Consider the following 20,501-nt stretch of genomic DNA (forward strand, 5'->3'; position numbering starts at 1 on the left):
GCCCAAGGTCATGTTGAGTTGGAAGTTTGTCTGTTTGTGTGTGTGTGTGCTTGTCTGCAAGCGTATACATATGCAAGCATAAATCTGTGTGTGCATATGTGCACTTGTCTTTGCACGTCTCTGTGGATGTGTGCCGATTGCGGCTGTTGCCAGCATGACTAAGCTGTTGCTGGGAAGGAGCTGGGGGGACAGCCCTGTGAGTCATCACCACATCTCCTGGAACGGACTGTTCTCTCCACACCAGTAGGAGCAGACCCAAAACTGACAGTCCTAGTACACTGCAACACACATTATATTGCAGTGCAGTGCATGACCAAATGCATGCACAATCTTATTGACAACTGGTATTACAAACAGAGTCATTCATTGTTAAATTCATAAAAAAAAAAGTTCACTGCTAAATAGCCAGCGCTGTGCTTGCTCGTTAATCTAATAAAAAGCAAACAAGTGGTACATTGATTTTTATTCTTCTGGCCTTGAGTTCAGTGAGATCAGTGATGGAGTAAATAACTTCCCCAAACCCACATGACTGACCAGAACATGAGTGTACTAAAAAATGAGAGGGTATAAGCAATGCTAGGTTTCCCTCAAATCTAAAACTGTACAGTGAAAATCTAATCAACAGAGTTTGAATACAGTAAATCTACCCACACATCATTAAAGATGGTTTATCAAGCCACAAGTGGTGGTTCTTCAGTCTTGCTTTTAACATATTTGGCTTATGTTTTTTGGCTTGGGTGCATGTGTATCTGTGTGTGGGTGTGTCTGGGTGTGTGTTTGATGTCAGAATGAAATCTTGAAACTAAACTAAATACTTACCCGGTTTTTTTCCCTCCATGTTTACCGTCTCTTGATCTTCATGCCTGTTCTGTAGCTTGTGCTTTTTTTTGTTCTTGTTTTTATTCCTCTCACTTAGAAGGTTTTAGCCATCATTAATCTTCTAAGTTTTGTTGATCAGAGAAACTATAATGCACTTCCTAATTAAAACACTTGTGGCCTTACTGTTCTGTAATCTAATATTTCTTGACTGCGATAACAGTCAGTCCCAGTGCTAAGATTTTCTGTTCTCTCCCAGCTTGGCTCCATTCTGTTCAGAACTCTGCAGTCAGTGACCAGAAACCAGAAACTGAAGCACCTCTGGCCGAGACTCTGTCTTTGGGCAGCAGCAGTGCCGGCAGCAGCCTGCATGACCAGGGTTACGCTGCCTCTGAAGGTATGGCAGAGGGCGAGGACTCGGGCATGATCAGTTCTCCCTCTGACACCCAACCCACTTCCCCCGATGGGAGCGTGTCTCTGGATGGAAGTAGTGGGTGGAAACCGGCGGGGCCAGTGCGAGATAGTTCCAGTGAGAGCGATGAGGGATGTGCCACCTGGGGATCAGTACACAGGTAGAAAACGGAACCAAGAAAGTGGGTTGGGCAGTTTAAATGAGACTCACAACAAAATTATTTCTCATATTTGCATATAAAGAATTTGACTAAAGTTATATTCAAGATGGTGGGACTAATTAAGAAATCTGCATTTACTTCATTTATCGACCTGACTTCTTTCCCATACTTACTAATCTTATTGTCAATATTAGCTCATCTTCTCTAATCCACTGAGCTGTCCATTTAAGCTAGCCTAACTGCTATTACAACAAACTGTCACAGTTTTATCCAACTTGATTTTAACAAAGTTGATATTTGTTATTGAGCCAGCAGTAAAAATCAAGAGCAGTTCCTACCATAGTATATTTGAGTCAGCTTTGCATTCTGGGCTTTTATAGTTATGGTTTTAGGCCCTTAATCAAAGGTCTGTGAAAAATCAATGCTGCTCCAGATCCCTTTTCACATTTTAAGTTGTTTTGAAAAGCATACGCTCATTTACCCAGACCAGGGATCTTGGATTGATGCCCCTACTCAGAGAAATTTTATGAATCCAGGTTCTGGCCTGATGTTGCCAGCTCTTCATTATTCCAGGAAACCACTATAACCCAGTTTTCTCAGAATTATTGAGGAAAAGAGGACCCGTCCAAGTCTCTTAGAAGATAAATTCTATTTGGGTTGGCCTTCTTGATGCAATTTGTTATGGCTAATATGCCACTAACCCATGAGAATTCTCTGTTGAACCACTGAAGAGAGTGCAGGAAGTTTGAACTGTGGTATTAATATCTTAACAGCTGCGTGTTTCAAAGCCAGCAGACTCCAGTGAAAATAAAATGTGACTTTAAACACTTAAAGTCTACACATATTTTTCTTTCCTCTACTTCTGAACTGCCTTTACCCTTTTGATTTCTTAGGCAGATTACTTAAGCAAAGGGTGCTGAATATAACAGCATCACTAAAGTAATGGGTTTTACTATATAGTCTTTTCAGTAGTGACTTTTTTTTATAAACGATAAGGGTCTCTACGTGATTATATTTACATGTGTATGTAATATACATGATGATGACTTCTTTTTATGTACCCTTCTCAGGCACAAAGACATCAGCCCTCAGTCGCAGTCAGTGATTTTGAAAAACAACTTTGAAGATGATCCAAAGCTCGCAGCCGAGCTCCATCAGACTTTGGCTGATTTTGAAGCAGACCTTGCAGGTAAAAGGGGCAAAAATATAAGCTACACTGAATAGAAATGTCTTCACTGAGATGTATACATCCAGCACTGAAATTGAAAAACAATTCCTAAAGGGTTTAACCTGTTGATCATCATAACACTACTGTAGCTGGATCAACTGAAGTAATCCTGTAAATGTTCTATATAACATAAAACACAACACTTCATGATACTCCACATGAAGCGACTTTTCCACACTAAGTGGATTACCTATTAAGACCTGGATCTGTCACTCTTTTGCAGACCATGAAGATGTAGTCTCAGCAAAAGAGGCTCCTTATACCATGTCTAGTGACAGTAATGAGGTTCCAGTGTCTGTAGTGGACTTGGATGTGCCAGTTACAGCCATAGATGAAGTACTGGAGGACTATGATCATAATATTATTGAACATGAGGTGAAGTCATTTACCAGGAAGGAGTCAGCTGGCAGCAAAGGTAGGAAAAACAACCAGTGCATCAGATTTAAAATGGTTTGCTTTTCTGTATTATGTTTACTACAATTTTTCTTCCCTTATCTTATCACAGAACATGGCTTTTGTCACAAGTCCAGAATGGAGCCCGAGAACAAAAACAACAATGCTTATACAGAAGCAGTCAATAATAAAAGAAACCATACAAATACTAAGGGTTTGTCTCAATCTGAGCAGTACACTAAACCAGCGGAGAGCAAGTCTGTGTGTGACAGAAAGGAAAAAAAGATAAAGGAGAAAAAAATTAAAGAGATGAATCTCGTCAATAGCAACAGCGTGAAAGGAGATAAGCAAATATCGGCTGTTAAATCTAATGATGACGTGCACGAAAACATGGAGAGCGCTGAGATACTGCCTGACCCTGTGAGATATAATGCTGAGTCTTTTGAGAAGAAGAAACCGGATTTTCCACCAGCAAGTCAGAAACCAGTATCTATGGAAAAAGATGAACAGACGCATAGGGTTTTCCCTACTTCACATAATAAAATTACTCGCAACGTCACATCACGATTTGGTATGAAAACCTTCACTGTGATCCCTCCCAAGCCCTCTGTTATAAACACTGCTAAAGAACAGTCAGGTGTTCGATTTACCATTGGTGCCATTAAGATCGACGATCAGGGAAACATGGTGAAAGAGGGTATCTCCAGGAATAATGTCAGTAGGTCTTCAGAGTCACAGATCAATTCTGATGAGGGTTCTCCTCTTCTTGGGAAGGCCAAAGCTTTTTGGAGCTCAAATGAAAGACAAGACACTCCTGTGAACCCCAGCAAAGATAAAGCTGAGGAGAGCAAAAACAAACTGAAAAGTGCTTCTACAGCAGTCACAGAAACTACACTGAAGACCAGTAACACAGAGTACCTGAAATCAACACAGAGTACAGTTTCTAAACCTCCAGAGAGAATCCAACCTAAAGAGGTGGTGAAAGAAGAAACTAAAGAGCCTATAAGGAATGTCAAAGTTCCAGACAAAGGCTGTGTTGAGGTGGGGAGCAAAAGTTCAGTACCCAAAAATGTTCAGCCCCCAGCTGACAAACCTACCATTCCTCCTTCAATACTTCCAGACTTGTCCTTCCTCAGACCGCCCAGGCGAACCTCAAGCCAATATGTAGCGTCTGCCATCGCTAAACACCCCCCAAAGACCTTAGCGAAACCCAGCTATGTCCCTAACAGCCCTGAATGCTCTGCTTCCCTGAAGACACCGACTACTGACCTCCAGAAATCAGGTCGATCGATGCAAGTTAATCCGCGACAATCTTCCCTGTCGTCTTTGTTAGAGAATAAGGAGAATAGCTCTAATTCTGCAGTCAGGTATCCTGGTCCTCAAAGATCTACAAGCTACCCAGAGTATATGTCAGATCAACAGAAAGATTTTAGAGAAGCAAACAGGGGTGGATTTGAAAATGGTGTTGTAGCCACCAAAAGAAGTTCTGATATGTTGGAAACCAAACCAGCCAAGAATAATCACGCTGAGTTGAGTGGATCCACCAACATAAAAGTAACTGCCAATGACCAAGATAATGTCAAACATCAGCTTGGAGGTCCGAGCCCAGCAAAAAGCTATGCCCTAAACTCATATATCAAACCACCAACAGCCCCAAAGACCATATCTCAAGGACAGACAAACGTAAGTAAAACCTGGATTATACTGTTAATATTACAACATACGAATCTTGAAAATATACTATAAATAATTGTTTTTATAATTCACAGAACTCAGAGGAGACAGCTTCAAAATCTCAACTGCCTGAAACAGTGTCAGACAGCAGTGTGACGGTGTTTGGGCCAATTAAAAAGTTCAGACCAGTGATCCATAAATCTGTTGAGAAAGAGACGTCTCTGCACAGCAGTCTGATGGAGGCAATCCAGACAGGTGGAGGCAAAGACAGGCTGAAGAAAGTGAGCTCAAGATAAAATGATTTGTAGGATAGCGTTTTGCCCATCTATCTGGTTTCATATGTTCATCTAAACAAGCTAGGTAATAATGTTGGCTGATTTTCTCCTTTTTTATTGCCTTGTTAGATATCAACTTCTGGCCCCAGCTCCTTAAAGAAAGGGCCTTATGTTGAAGAGGAGAATGAGAGGTCTGCTCTTTTGGCTGCCATTAGAGCCCAGAATAACACCGGCAGGCTGAAGAAGGTAAAATATTATCCTAACAGCTAAGAAGTATCATTGATCTCTATATGCTGATATCCAGGGTGGAAGTAAGAGGGATGTGATCTAAAACATACAAGTATGAGTTATTATTTTAACATTTATGCATGTATAAAAAAACACTTCCTTATAAATATATAAAATGCTGTTCTTTTTAGCATGTAGTTACAATGCTTCTCACCATTTGGATGCAGATTAAAATGTATCCAGTATACAGTTATTTAATATCCGCAGAGCATAACTCCTAATATTATCTATACCCTGTGATTTCTGAGTGCCATTTGCAGGTCAAATATCCTGTATGTACTTAATAAACATCAGCATGTTTGAACTGTTGTTGTGAGCATGTTGCTATGCCAAATGTAATACATAGCAAAGCTGATAATATCATTTTATGTTGTACGCATATGGTTTTGCACAGTACGAGCATGTGTACCCGTTACATTTACAGTCAAGAAGAGCTTAAATTAGAATGTAAATGCTAAACACTTTGTCTCGTGTTATTAGTTCATTAGCAGCTTACACTGCAATGCAGGTTATGCTAGCACATGTGTCTATTTTCATCCACCCTTTTGGAAAGCGTTCTGTGGTTTGCTCACATTTGCGTACCAGAGTGGAATGAAAGAGGCAGAAAATGTGCTACTGCTGCTGAAACATCTGTGGCTCTATTCTGGAGGTTCCCTGCCAGATCTGGAATCTCTGGAATGCTGTATGACTTAGTCGGAAAACAAAACTGTTGTACTTCTTTGAAAAGGAGGGTAAACAGACTGAATATGTATATTAAATGGAGTTATAAAATAAGTAATGAGTGCTCATATAAATTTGAATGTCTCTAACAAGAAAATAGAAAAGGCTTTGTTTGTCTTTCTAGCTATGCATCAGGTGTATCAGGAGTGTGTGTCAGAGACTCATATGGGAGCAGCTGTCCTTCCATATGGTTACATGTCTACAGTTACCATTGTCTCACCGCTCTGTGTGACAGGTCAAATCTGTAGCTGCCCATGAGCTTGAGAAATTCAGAAAGTTGGCATCTGAAGAAGAGAGAAGCAGTCCAAGCTCTCCCTCTTCCCCCGAGAATTTGACCTGCACCTCTCCTCTCTTTACGCACCCACCACCTCCACCACCACCGATGATTGCACCGCCACCTCCTGCCCCTGTCTTGCCCCAGGGTAAAACTAGCTCTGTGCCACATTCGAATGCGAACGCCCCCAGGAACCCTGCTCTAGCCAGGGAGGCTATGCTGGAGGCGATCCGCTCTGGATCTGCGGCTGAGAGGCTCAAAAAGGTAAAACTATTAAAAATATATAGAGAAGTTTACAACTATGAACAACCTTTGTTTGCTTTATATTAGCAGCAGTTTCGTGAAAAACATCTTTGGTCTGGTTTCACACAGCTTCCCTTGCTGGAAGACATCACCGGCACTACAAAGATCTCCTGCGGTCTAGTAGCCAGGAAACTGGAAATGAGTTGCAGATTGTAACACGTACAAAGATAAATCTGACAGCCATACTGTACTGCTCCATGAGTATTTTCGAGGGGATAAAGTTCAATTTTAGGTCAGCAGCTATGGAAAAATAAGACTTCTGAAACTTTTGAATTGTTATTTTTGCCCTGTTTATACCAGAAAGGAACAATGGTAGCGACTGAATAGCATCAAGAGGGCGAAAAATCAAAGAACTCCCGATCACATGTTGTTGTGTTGCCTCAAACTGTTGCTCCTGTCATTATCACAGTGGAGAAATAAAATGACATGTTCAATTTCTTTCAACTAGGTCGCAGTTCCCAAGAAGACGGTTCAAGTGAACGGCAAACTGGGAACGATCCAAGCGAGCTCCTCAACAATCCCTGAGCAGTAAGAGGGGGAGCCGGCATCACCACAACAAGAAATAATAGATTAAGTGTAGTCTTAGTTTCTGTGTTTTGCCATAGTGCTTTTACAGCAGGTGTTTGGGGAAAAACAGTTTGAGTTGCATTTTCAGTGAATGCTGTCTGATATATTTTTTTGCACTGCAGAAATTGTGAAAAATCAAGTAAAAATAAATAATTCAGAATAAGATTCACACCTCTTACTACTAATATTGGGCCTCATTCGTACATTGGTGTAGTTCTAAAAGGAACAGCAAAGCGGGGATGTAATTACTTATGAATGAGGAAGGATTTAAACATTTCTTCTAGCAAGAAGAACCTCACTGTGTTAGTAGCCAAACACCTGCAAAATCTGTCTAACAAAGGGTGCGATAGGTGAAAGGTTTGCAGTTTATGTTCCGCTTTGACAAACAGTAGCTTGCTGGGAAATGTTCCTTTCCACCTTTGTAACATATTGCTGTTCGTAAATACATCCGCTGCCATCCACCCTTGAATTCACAAGGCGCAACTAGAGCATTGACATAAATCTGTGCCAATGAAAGCAAAATGTAATAGTATATGAGACTTTCATATCATTTTGTGTTGTGATCATTTCCATTTGCCTTTACCACTGTAGGTTTCAAATGCCTTATATGCCTAATGCTAAGTCAGTGTTATGCACATATTGTTTGTTTAAAAAAAATCGATGTGAGGTGCAATAAGTTTGATCAGATTCTGGACTACTTCCTATTTTATTGTAACAATTAACATTATTTAAAACAATTTTTTTTGTATATTTAAGAAAACAGTAGGTCCGTGAGCAGTGCTTTAAGTGTATTATTTTATGGAGATCTCGTCCGTAATGCCAACTTCCACAGTTCAGACTCTAAGGAGTCATATTGTAACAACTGGCTGGTGCCTGTTAGTGCACTGTGCTCCTGTTTAAGCTTCTAACCTTCATTTGTGCTGCTGTTAAAAATCTGTAGATGCTATGTTGTGATATTTCTGACTCACGGTGGAAAACATGATAAGCATAGCCTTAACATTTGCTATAAATACATACTGTACATACTGTAGCTGAAATAGTTTTTGTTTTTTTTTGACATTTCAACATTTTGAAGCATTTTCATTAAAAACCATAAGAACGGTTTCACAAAAAGCAAAGAGATTAGTGTATTAAATCGATAAGATAATCTAAAACCAGCTTTAGTAAAGCTTATGTCATAATTTAAGCATTATTGCATTTCTTTCTGCTATGTAGGGGAGGTTTAGTGGGTCATAGCTATGAGTGAGAGCCATTAAATAGTTTGTATTAGATACGATTAAAGTCCATGCTGGATCATCGTTAGAATGAAGAAAAGCTTACGCTCCATATTCAGGTAAAATGTTTGCTGCTGTGTATTTCGAGTCTTTGAGTAAAGGGGGTTAACTAGTTTTATAGACACTAACTTTAATTTGTGTTTACTTCATGCATGATGCAAAATTCTATAACTTCAGAGGTAAACTTTAACTTAATTTTGGGAGGGGAGGGAGCTACAAAATAAAAGCCTACCGAAGTGTATATCTTGTAAATCATTGCGATAGATTTGCTTTATTCCACTTACTGAGTGAACGTTTTTATAAGCTATTGCTTTTTATGTTTAAAGTGCACATTGTTTTATGGAGAAGGTTAATTTTGTTTACCTTTTTTTTTGATTCAATAAATACATTTTGTAATCAAGCAAAAATTTACCTGCTACTGTCTTTTGTTTTGATTATATAAATGAAAATATGTGCCCCACCTCTCAAATAGCAATTAGACAGATGTTAGGTTTAGCAGATGGCAGCATGAACCTTGCCCTGGAAAGCATCCCACCCCACCTCCCGATGTGTCTGTGCCATTCCCAGCACTGTGGTTCGCTGGAAGACTGTGGCTATCCTGCAGTCCTTATGAAACATATTGTAACCGCTCTGCCACGCCACAGATGAGCTACTATTCCGGGCAGCAGCTCATGGCTGTGACTCATCACTATGTGGTCACACAAAATTACTCTCAAAGAACTTGAACCTTTCCTGTATTCCTGAATCCTGAAACATTAGACTTTGTGCCGCTTCACTCCCCCCACCCCTCAGATGCAAATGAATGATGCAAACATCCAGATTTTATTCCAAATTGAACTAGAAATGCATATTTTGTGCACGCACATCCTGGTTCGCCACAAGTGTCGTGTAAAAGCTAGCAGAATTTGAACACTGAGGCTTTTTAAATGCCTTCTCTCAAGGTGTTCCCAGACAGACAGGTTAATTGAAACTTTCACGGCGGAGAAAAAAATATCAGAGTGCAGAAGGGTGAGCTTGGCCAAGAGAGAGAGCAGTAAATTCCTGCTGGGACCACAGACTCTTTAGTGGGTTCGCATTCATGCTCGCTCTACAACCATTCTAATCCTCCTTACAAATATGTGAAAGGGTGTGTTTGAGTGGGTGGATGTCTGTGTGTCAGTGGGTGGGTTACTGCGGGTGATATTTTTGTTCTGAGCATGTACGTGTATTCGGGCTTGTGCCTTTGTTGCCGTTCCAAACCATTTTAACCAGCCTACCAACGTAAACAACCTCCAAATCAAGAATTACCAGAAGGTTACGCCACATAATCAAACAAAAATATAGTCATTCAGGTTTGACTCTGGTTCTTGATTTTATTCCTCATTGCCGGGTTTGTGTTTGTTAACCATTACATATTAATGGTAACATGTAGGCCTGAGCCTGTTAAGGGTTAGATTTCTGACAGCCTCCATGTTCACTAATGGAAAAGGGATCAAAGACAGCACAATAAGTTTAAAATAATAAAATAAATAGCTAATAAGTACTAACCATGGCCTTATGTCCCTCCATAGTGGCCCATCCATAATCATGTAAGAAACTTTAATAAACGCTTCACTAATTGCCTGGGTGTATATTACCCAGCTTTGTTAGTTTCGACTCGGCGACTTATGAGTGATGGACACGCTGACTATCAGCAGGGGTTGCGCTCTTTTTGTTTTCCAGTGTTGGCTAGTCTACTATGTATCTGATCAATCATTTAAACAAAAGGCCTGTGTGAAGCTGAATGTCTGATGACGTAAAATCAGCACACTGTGTGTTTACTTTTTTCTCAAATGACAGACATAAAGCGAATGCTTTGTTGCATGCTTGTATGTCAGCGTGTGTAAGTGTGTGTGACTGGGTGGCTTCACAGTGTCTATTCTTTAAGTCCTGGCATATGCAAACAGCTCAGGACTGACGAGTTCTTGCAGTTCAGACTCTTATGGGGTTTTCCCATCACTTATGAAGCTATTCAAGCTTTATGTATGCATAAAAATGAACTGAACACTGGTTAATTCCTGGTGGAGACAGAAGGGGTGGGGCACTCGTTTCAAGTTGTTCTCTTTGATGCATTACAGTCTGCCTAAAAAGTGTGTGTATGTTTTAAAGTAGTTAACAGCCTACATTACAAAAACACACAAGCTACGTTTGCAACACTGACGTTGCTTTCAATAACATAAACATGAGAAGCTCTTATGCAATATGGGGAAACTCAGAGGGGTGAAAACACACCAGTGCTGAGAGATAACTTAGAATGAGATCTGACCCTCAGTTGTGCAATTTACATACCTTCCAGCTACTGGTGTTTTTGTTTCAGATTGTGCTTGTCAGAGCATGGCTCTAATTAAAAGCGGAGTCCTTAGCTTTAGGCTGCAGGTGTATCACTTTAATAGCACTCTTTACATGCAGCCACCATGGTTCACTATTTCAGTCCTGACAAGTAATTTTAGACTTTAATCTGTAGGCCTAACACTGACATGCTGTACTGCTTCTTTTATTTCATTTCTTTATGTTTTGCTTCTAAAAAGCTAGACTTGTATTCTTGTATTTTTAAGGGATTTAGAGCAATAGCCCAGGCTTCAGTTTCAGCTTTCTAAGGGTCCATCCATCCATCGATCCATCCATCTTCATCCGCTTTATCCGAGGCCGGGTCGCAGGGGCAGCAGCCTAAGCAAAGAGGCCCAGACCTCCCTCTCCCCAGCCACCTCCTCCAGCTTATCCGCGGGAACACCAAGGCGTTCCCAGGCCAGCCGAGAGATATAATCTCTCCAGCGTGTCCTGGGTCTGCCCCGGGGCCTCCTCCCAGTGGGACATGCCTGGAACACCTCACCCAGGAGGCGCCCAGGGGGCATCCTTGTCAGATTCCCGAACCACCTCAGCTGGCTCCTTTCAATGTGGAGCAGCAGCGGCTCTACTCTGAGCCCTTCCCGGATGGCCGAACTTCTCACCCTATCTCTAAGGGAGAGGCCAGCCACCCTTCGGAGGAAGCTTATTTCTGCCGCTTGTATCCGTGATCTCGTTCTTTCGGTCACTACCCACAGCTCGTGGCCATAGGTGAGGGTAGGGACGTAGATCAACCGGTAAATTGAGAGCTTCGCTTTTACACTCAGCTCCCTCTTCACCACGACGGACCGGTGCAGCGTCTGCATTACTGCAGCTGCAGCCCCTTTCTAAGGGTCTTTGACAGTTTTTCTTTGGACATTGACTGCTTTTTAACTCAACTGATCTTTTTCAAAGGATTCTTTTTTGGTCAAGCCACTTAAAACTAACCGAGGAATCATTAAAGCATAAAAAGGCACTTAATCCAAGGAACGAACCAGTGTTGTATCTATATATAAGACAACTTAGCACATAATCAATTTTGAACTTTATCTTTAGGTATTTCTTCATATTTCTTTAATTGAATCTACAGAAAATGCTAAATATAGCACAGTTTGACAGGCACCAACAAGGTGATTCTAGCTATTAGCAGAAAAATTGGTATATCACAGCATGGTGTGCAGTGTGTTCTGCAAGTGGAGGACAAAAGCACAAGCGGCCAAAAAAATTATCTACAGCAGATGAACAGTATCTGAAAATCATGTCCTTTTTAAAAAAACAAACAAACAAAACAAAACAAAAAGCTTAAGCAAAGATCTGACACAGGCCCTACAGGTGATCCATTTACTCTTCACTGACGCCTTATCGGTACTGGTCTCAGCAGAAGGGTGTCTGTCAAGAAGCAGAGAGAAAAGGCTGAGGTATGCCAAATCACACAAGAACTGGACTAAAAGTTCTTGTCATGGATTGGCCTCCCCAGCACCCAGATCTCAATATATCATGTGGAATCATCTTCATGGAGACCAGACCAAAAGGCAGCCAACATCCAAAGAAGAGCTTTGAATATCCTTCAAGAAGCCCATACAACTATTCATGAATGCTACTTAAAGAAATTACAGGAAAAAGAGAGATAGTTCAGGTTTGCTTAAAGAATAAAGGTGCTCATGTTAAATATTGACTTTCAGGCTCGTTGGAATTACAGAAACTCTGTTTTTGTCTTTTATTTTCATTCATTAAAGGGCACAAACGTTAGAGTCCCCAAACACAAGAAAACGAGCTACCCCGACAGCATGACGTTATGTCCGCACATAGCATTTCCGGCTCTATAATCCCCTCCGTGTGCTCCCTGACAGCAAGAACTGAACGCCAAGTTCTAGTGTAACATACATCTCCAGAAACCACGGGAACCCTCTGAACACGCCCTCCCCCACTTAGACCTGAACGCCGCATTAATCGGGTCTCTCTAGTGGGCGTGGTCTAATATAAATGGGAGGCGTCGTTTGCGAGGGTGTGTTTGTAAGCGTGCGCGTGTGTTAGAGAGAGAGAGTCCTCCCCTAGCCGCATGAGATGACGAGTGCCCTGCAGTCTTTACAGTCACTGTTTTTGCGTTCTCCTCTCCTCCTCTGTCTCTAGCGGTTCACTCCGGAATGCTCACCAGCGTGTCCTGATCCAACGCTGTCGTCAGTCCCTTCATCTCCAGCCTGCCCCGGCTCTCCGTGTCCGTCCGCGTGTGAGGGTCGCAGCCTGCCCGAGGTGCTTTCGCTGTAAGGTGGGTGCATGTTTCCGAGAGCATGCTTCTCGTGCGTGTCAGAAGAGTGCTCATTGTGGACGTGTAGTAAAAGTTTAACGATGACACAAGCCATTATGAATGTTCGGGACATGTGCGGGACCTGCCTCTCTCTTTGACAACGGTGTGTCATTGAACTTTGGAAAGTTTATTCATTGCGCCGCTCTTCGGCAGTCACTTGAACTGACCATGTTGTAAACCTACAAGTGGAAAGCTTCCGCTGAAGATGCCCCAGGCTGGCCTGTCCTGAGGCGAACAGGCACGTCGAGAAGCCGTGCGTAAATCTCGTGCAGTGAATCTCGTGCATTTCCCAAACCTTTCTCTGCGTTTCTTGGCATTCCAGTTTGGAATTCCAGGAGCCTGCCTTGTTTGTAGTACTTTGACAGCAGTCTGCAGTGGCCCTTTAGCCTTCTTTGTATCCAGTAGGACTCCAGCTCCCCGTGTCCACCTCCCCCTCCTCCTCTTCTCCTTTACACCCTTCCCAAGAGTTTCACCACTCTCGCCTTATCTCTTTATCCCTTTTGCAGCATTTACTCCGGGAGAGGGGAGGGAGAGGGGTAAAGGAAGTTGTTCCAGGGATACTCTTGTTGCCCCATTGCAGAGGTTCTCAAAGTGGGCTCCTGGGACCCCAAATGGGTCCTTGAGTGGGTTCCAGGTGGTCCAGGATAAAGTGAGAGAAGTATTTTGTTTTTAATGGGTTGTAACAGGTGTCACTTTAGTTGGAAGAAGAATCAATAATGCTCTCAGAGGGTGTAAGCTTCAATCCAGGCTCCATTATAGAGGCTGCTTAGTGTGAAAATCTTTAGGCACCCCGTCTTTGAGCTTTACCCCAAATACTTTGAATGCACAAGGGGAGCCTGTCTGTTGAACACTTCAATCTGTATTGCACGCTGTCTTAAAGGCCGTTGGAGCACATATTAAGTCAACAGCCCAATATTTTGTCTGTTATACAATACTTTGAGAAACATGTTTGGTGATCACAATTTTAGCAGTGAAAGGATTAGTAAATGAGAGAGCCTGATCATTATCTAACTTTATGTGGAAAGGTCCTGACAAAGCAACTCTTCTTAGGTCCTCTAATCTGCCTTGTCATTTGGGCATTCGTCCAATCAATTTCTTTATTGGCTGCATGTGGTCTCTGCAGAAAGTTACATAACCGCCCAAATTTATGATTCTAGAGACTATTGATGTTGACCTGTGTGTTTTGAATACAGATCAGTGTTCTCTCTGGGAATGTGGGGTGGGACCAGAGAGGGGCGCTTGGAGGCTGATGCATGACTGACTACTACCACTTTTTTTTCCTTTTTTTTTATTAAAGTACTTCTGTCTCGTCAAAATATGGACTATTTGCTTTTCTCTAAACTCAAACTTATCTGATGATCTTCAGTTTCCTTTCAGCCTCCTCTTGTTTAACTATTATTGTATAAAATTGGTCAGCATTAAAGTAGGAATTATATCTAGTTATTTTGAATACAACTACAACATTAAGTTAAATCCTTCCAAAAAAGGCTGCTGTCAGCCCACTAATCCAGTTGTTGATCTATTCACCAAGGTGTTTGTGCTTCACAGACTGATTGACCTAAATGAGGCAATCAGATGAAGGACACTTTTGCAGCCATTCCATTTACAAACAGGTGGTGATAACATATGGAGCAGAACCTGTCAGGTGTGTTGTTGCTGGTGGGGAAAAACCAGCAATATGAGGCTGGCTTCCCTAGAATGAGCTCTGGGATAGCTCATTAACTCAGAAAAGCAAGACTTCCTAATTGCATTTAGTTATTTGCTAAGTTGATTCTCAAGGAACTGGACTGTTAATAGAAACAAGGAAAAGGCACACATAAAAACAGCACAAAATTAAACATAAAACACCCGACGATCAATAACCAATGAACTTGTCTGATATATATATATATATATATATATATTTTTTTGTTTGTTTTCAACCCTGGTTCTGATATTAAAAAAGAGATTCCAAATCCACAGCATTTAAATTTGGTAGCATGTCTTCAAAATAAGATAAGATAACCTTTATTAGTCCCACACGTGGGAAATTTGTTTTGTCACAGCATACTTAATACTTACTTAATATACCATCTCAGAACAAATACAGGTAGAGGGCAGTGCTGCCAACTCCTGATATCTTACTTAAGTTGCCAGTTGGTGCACATGAAATTGGGAAGTGCTTCTTAAACAGAATCATTATTACAAACTCTTGCAACTTAAAGGATCCTCGTTCCTGCCACCAGAGAGCCAATCAACAGCAGGACCAAACAAAAACATAAGCCACATTCCAGGTTATGATGTTCACAACTGTATTATGATGGTATGTCTACTTATTGTAGTCAAGCTGTACTGTACCGTGCAAAAGCCCTGAGCCAACCCTCATTTATATTTGGTAGGGAAATGGGTGATTTATTGAAACATGTGCAAATATACACAGAAATGCATTATATAAGGCAAAAACAGTTAATACAATTCTCATGAACTTGAAAGTTGATGTTTGGCAACCTGTATTCATCATCATTACAGCTTGAATGAGGCCAATCCATGACTGGTGGTGCTGCTTTGTGGGGATTTCCTTTTCTTTTTCCTCTGTCTTGCTATGCTTTTAAATCTTAGCCTATTCCCCCTGTTTCCCTTCCGTAAGAATAGCTTTTTGACAGCAACCCATCTACTGAAACCATTTCTAATGAGGCTTTAGTGAATAGCCGATGTATCAACTGAAGCATCAGATGCATCTCTTAGGTTCTGTGTCAGGTCTTTGCTTAAAGACATGATTTTCAGATGGTGCTTATTAGGGCTGCCACGATTTGTCGACTAGTCACGATTACGTCGACTATCAAAATCGTCGACGACTGATTTAATAGTCGACGCGTCGTTTGAAACTTTGTACGATCACAAAAGACGCAGGAATAAGTGGCAGGATTTAAGAGTGTAATAACGGACTGAAACAGAAGATGGCAGCATTGCTTGTACAAGGATGTCAGCTACCGTTAAACCCCAAAGAAGAAGAAGAAGCAGCTGTGTCCCAGAATTCATAGCGCGGCCCAGCGCAGTTTCCAACAATGGCGGCAGCTAGTTAGTTTTAATGTTACTCTTATTATTCTTTCTGGGTCACAAAATAAACGTTTAACATATTTTCAGGCGAGAATGTAGCTGTGTAAACCTCAAATATCTGCTCAGTTTATCAGGACACCACATATTTTCAAAAGCGCTCCGACGTTTTCGGAGACATCTGTTACCCACTAGCTCGTTAGCGAGCCGGGGGCTAGGCTCACTAGCGCCGTGAGAACACCAGACTCCCCGCAAATCGTTTTCAAACCCACCGCCGTCTTTCGCTACTCAGGTTAAATATATATGAGTCACTTAGATAACTTAAAATGTTATTGTTTGGCTTTTTTTTTTTTTTTTTTTTTTTTTTTTTTTTTTTTTTTTTTAGTATTTTATTTGTTCCTGAGTAAATCAGTTTGTCTGAGATTAAAGTTATAGTTTTTACCAGAGGCGGAGCCAGACATTTGAAACACCCGGGGCTTAGCCCTAAAGGGTAGTATGCATGTGGGATTTTATTTTTTTTTTTTTTGGGGGGGGGGGGGGGGTGTTTAGAAATGACTGAAAGATTAATAGGCTCTGTTTTGAGTTTTGTTCAATAATGAATGACTTCATATAGGGAAAAATATATATCCCATGTGCAGGACACCTTAAACTAGTTTTTTAATTAAGCAGCAAGGCAGAACAAAGTCGGGGGTGTATCAAGACACGAAGACTAAACCCCAATTCAACCAGACCCAGAACTGATCCGGAATTAAAACAGGACTACAAGAGTTCAAAATCAGGACTACTTAGGACTTAACAAAGACAGAACCAGAATCAGAACTAGATGATAGTAGCACTAAAAATCATCATAGACCTGCACTACACTTATTTTTTTTAATTCTACCAAAGTCCACTATTTAGATTGAGAAAAGTTTATATAATTATTTAGCCTTGTTGTGCAAACAAGCCTGCATAACTTAATAAATATAGAATTTGAAAAATAACAAACCTAAAAAGAAACACTAGGTACGAGATACACGAGGACCTATGATACGGTGATACTTTTGGTAAACAACCATTTGACTAACATGTATGTCTCACCTGCTCTTCTTCATCTCTGTTCTGTCCTCATTCTCCATCTCCCTCTCTGTTCCTCTCTCTCCCGCTTTGTGCTGACAATCATCAAATATACAGTTGAAACCACATATTTATGTACTCTTCAGATCAAAACACAAACACTTTTTTAATTGTAAGATCAAATCAAACTAAATGTTTATTTTTTTTAGATTGATAAATATAAAAAAATTTGTTAACTTTAAGAGTAAAGAGAGAAACTATCTGTATTTCTTAATTGCAAATGGCACCAAATTGTATTCAAACTTGAGCCACATTTATGGAGCTCCACAGTTCTTTTCCTGGTGTTTTGGTTGACATCTCTTGATTTTCCCATTTCAAAGAAACAGGCTCTGTGTTTTGCCTTATATGCATCCACAGGTGTGCCACCAATTTACTCACATGGACTCTACTAACCTATCAGAAGCTTCTGCAGCTCAGAATGGAATCGTCTGGAGTTTCTTATTAATTAACAAACTTAGTGTACATGTACTCCTAAATTTGATCAAAGTGATAAAAAAACAGAAAGCTCTGTCTCTCTTTATTCTGACATTAAACTAATTCAAAAGATATTTCAATATTTATCTAACAAAAGTTTACTCTAAATTGATGTTGTACAGTAAAAAAATTTTCTCCCTAAAGTGTATGTAAATATCTGGTTACAAATGTGAATATCCTGCTGTGTACTGAAACCCCTCTTGTTTTGCATAGAAATATACTGAACAACATACAAAGCATAATATATAAAATAACATTTACCAGAGTTTTTTCTTTGAAAGAACCCTCTAATGTCCATTCTTATATTTCAGTACATAACTGAAACCGATTTAGTCGGGGAGGGTAAGAACTGAAAATATGAAATAAACACATGTAAGCTAAGACTCTTAAAAAAATAGCATTTGTTCGCTTTTCATTTCGCCATTTGTTGATTCACTTGAAGAGCAAGTAACGTAATATGGGTCAAGTGATCAGTTTGATATCAATCTTTCGTGATTCACCGTCATATTTACATTATTTGTACGGTACGAATGATTTGCTTTGGTACCTGGTCAAACTTAAGCTCTCCTTAGTATAGCTGACTCAGTTTCTCCAACAGCGCACTCACAGGCAGCAGCTGCCCCGCCCCCTCGCTCAGTCGCTTAGTGCCTGAGCTCGGATCATACCAATATCAGAGGGGATTCACGCACAGTCGTAAATTCCCACAGTGTGCACTATGTGCTTCGAATATTGTGTGTACTTTTTCTTTTATACAGTTGTCAGCCAGACATCTAACTATGAAAAATTACACTCCAAAAGACCCCGGGCTTCTGACAAAACAACCCGGGCTTAAGCCCAGTAAGCCACCCCCAGGCTCCGCCCCTGGTTTTTACACAGCTGAATAAACGTCAAGCAGACAGCTGATTATCAGAAGTGTGAGATGCTCCAGAATATACTCCAGTGTCCTGTTATATTTTAGATAGCAAGGAGTTTATTAAACTTCACCGAAACAATCTGCAAATTTCATTAAAATTTAATAAACTATCATCTTGTCTTTATTTTTAGTTAGCACAGACCTTAAACACTTAAAGCTGTAAGCTAATGATAGTTATATAAGAGCAGATGCTGCTGGTGCAATAAGCTGTAGTTTTACGTCTAATGGATGATGATCTGATTAGTCGACTAATCGCAAAAATAATCGGTGACTAGTCGACTATCAAAATAATCGTTTGTGGCAGCCCTAGTGCTTATCTGCTGTAGATAGTGTTGTATGTCTTCTTTTTTTTGTTTCGTCCCCCTCTTAAGGCTTGCCACTTCCTTCGGTCCTCTATCTCCAGTTTCCTCAAATTTTATAAATTTAGTCCAGCTCAGTTTGATCTATACAGGGCCAAATCACTGTATAACAACAGTTGCCTTAAAACCCTTTTGTTGTAACACCCTACAATGATACAGGCAAGACAGAGATGCCCCACCCACCCAAATGAGTAGGCACTTTGGTGGCAGTGGGAAGGAAAAACTCCCTTATAATAGGAGGAAACTTCCGTAGCAGGCTCAGGGAGGGGCAGCCTCTGCTACGACCGCTTGGGGGTGAGAGGAGGAAAATGTAAATGGTTAAGCCCAAGGGCTGGAATGAAATTGAGTGACAAAGCAGCTAATGCCCAAATAAAAACCTTGAATGATCTCTCAGAAGGCCTAGAGAACTATTACTCAAAACCAATTTAAAAATGAAATGAAGGTCAGCGCTCCTTTATAGCAAATTGTAACAACATCAGGGGTAGCTAAAGAGATTTACACAGAACTGTAGGTAAGTGAAGTTGTTTTTCTTGGTTTATTGTCTTTAATGGGAGTTCGCATGATATTTGGTGAGATGAGCTTGAGGAGTTGATCAATTTGCCACTCTGGGCTGAGCTGTTAATGATGCAAAATATTTAGCATGCAGTAAAACATGACCGATTTAAGCGGTGTTTCAGCACAAGCTATTTTATGTCCCCGTGACCACTGAAAGTTATTGCTCTTTCCCAGTTTAGATGGGATCTTGGTCTTGATGAAATCGCTGCCAAGTGGTGAGACTTGGTTCTCACACAACTTTGAAGTGGCCTTATCACGTGGCTGCCGCTACATATCGTTTCTATATCGCAGAGGTAAAGGTTTGTGATCATGGTATCGGTCAACAAGGTTAAGCAAAAACAAAAAAAACTGTCAGATTTCACGAACCTTGTCAGAGGTAGCGCATGAGTAAAAGAAGGACCCATTACATTTTGGTGCAGACTTCGGTCACTTTTTGAAAACAATGGAATAAAGGGCATTGACCTCGTTGGGAATGCTCTCTCTAAATGCCCTTCTAGTTTGATTATTTTGTGGTCAAATCACTGCGCACATGGCAACTGCCAGAGCTGCGGTTTCTTTCACCCCCTCCAGCACCAGTCCTGCTATTTCAAGTCAATGCTAAGTAAGCACAGGCATGATGGGGCATGAACTCTGTACAGCTACAGGCTGCCAAAACGCTGCTGACTGCACGTATTCCAAAGAATTTTACAATAAGTTATACTTCAATCCCACAAGGATTCAGGTTTGTGTATTTCATAAGAATCTACAATGAGTTTGGTTCTGTTGCACATACTTTTTTCTTTTTTTTATTTTAAATATTGTCTGCTTTGCAGTAATAAATCCAATTATTTCAAAGCCAAGACTTGAGTCTCGTTTTAAACTCGAGGCGATGTGACATACGGTAGGTACGTATATGTATGCAGTGGGTATCTCTGTTACTGCTGCTTTTATAAATGCATAGTTTCACTTGCTGTCCAAGGGGAAAATTAGCAGAGATATCCTGTTAACTGGTATTGGTGGTGTAAGAGCTTGTGGTCGTGCTC

The 20,501-nt window shown here is 40.8% G+C and overlaps 2 protein-coding genes across 12 annotated transcripts in view; both read left to right on the forward strand.

Moving 5' to 3' along the window:
• Window positions 1-8,780, forward strand: part of cobl (cordon-bleu WH2 repeat protein) — a 66,274-nt gene extending 57,494 nt beyond the window's left edge. For all 10 annotated transcript variants that reach the window (XM_080897198.1, XM_080897205.1, XM_080897207.1 and 7 more), the window contains 8 exons: window positions 1,076-1,388; window positions 2,459-2,577; window positions 2,840-3,031; window positions 3,122-4,692; window positions 4,779-4,964; window positions 5,088-5,204; window positions 6,202-6,504; window positions 6,992-8,780. In XM_080897198.1, the coding sequence (XP_080753324.1) occupies window positions 1,076-1,388; window positions 2,459-2,577; window positions 2,840-3,031; window positions 3,122-4,692; window positions 4,779-4,964; window positions 5,088-5,204; window positions 6,202-6,504; window positions 6,992-7,075 (2,885 nt within the window). In that variant the 3' untranslated portion in view covers window positions 7,076-8,780. The remainder of the gene's footprint in view (window positions 1-1,075; window positions 1,389-2,458; window positions 2,578-2,839; window positions 3,032-3,121; window positions 4,693-4,778; window positions 4,965-5,087; window positions 5,205-6,201; window positions 6,505-6,991) is intronic.
• A 3,777-nt stretch (window positions 8,781-12,557) lies between these two features.
• Window positions 12,558-20,501, forward strand: part of grb10b (growth factor receptor-bound protein 10b) — a 95,002-nt gene continuing 87,058 nt past the window's right edge. The window contains exon 1 of one of the 2 annotated variants that reach the window (XM_080897211.1): window positions 12,558-12,990. The gene's annotated coding sequence lies outside the window, so the exon portion shown is untranslated. The remainder of the gene's footprint in view (window positions 12,991-20,501) is intronic. The other variant, XM_080897210.1, reaches the window with a different exon arrangement.

The sequence above is a fragment of the Rhamphochromis sp. 'chilingali' genome (genome assembly GCF_963969265.1).
Source record: "Rhamphochromis sp. 'chilingali' genome assembly, chromosome: 11".
Lineage (NCBI taxonomy): Eukaryota > Metazoa > Chordata > Actinopteri > Cichliformes > Cichlidae > Rhamphochromis > Rhamphochromis sp. 'chilingali'.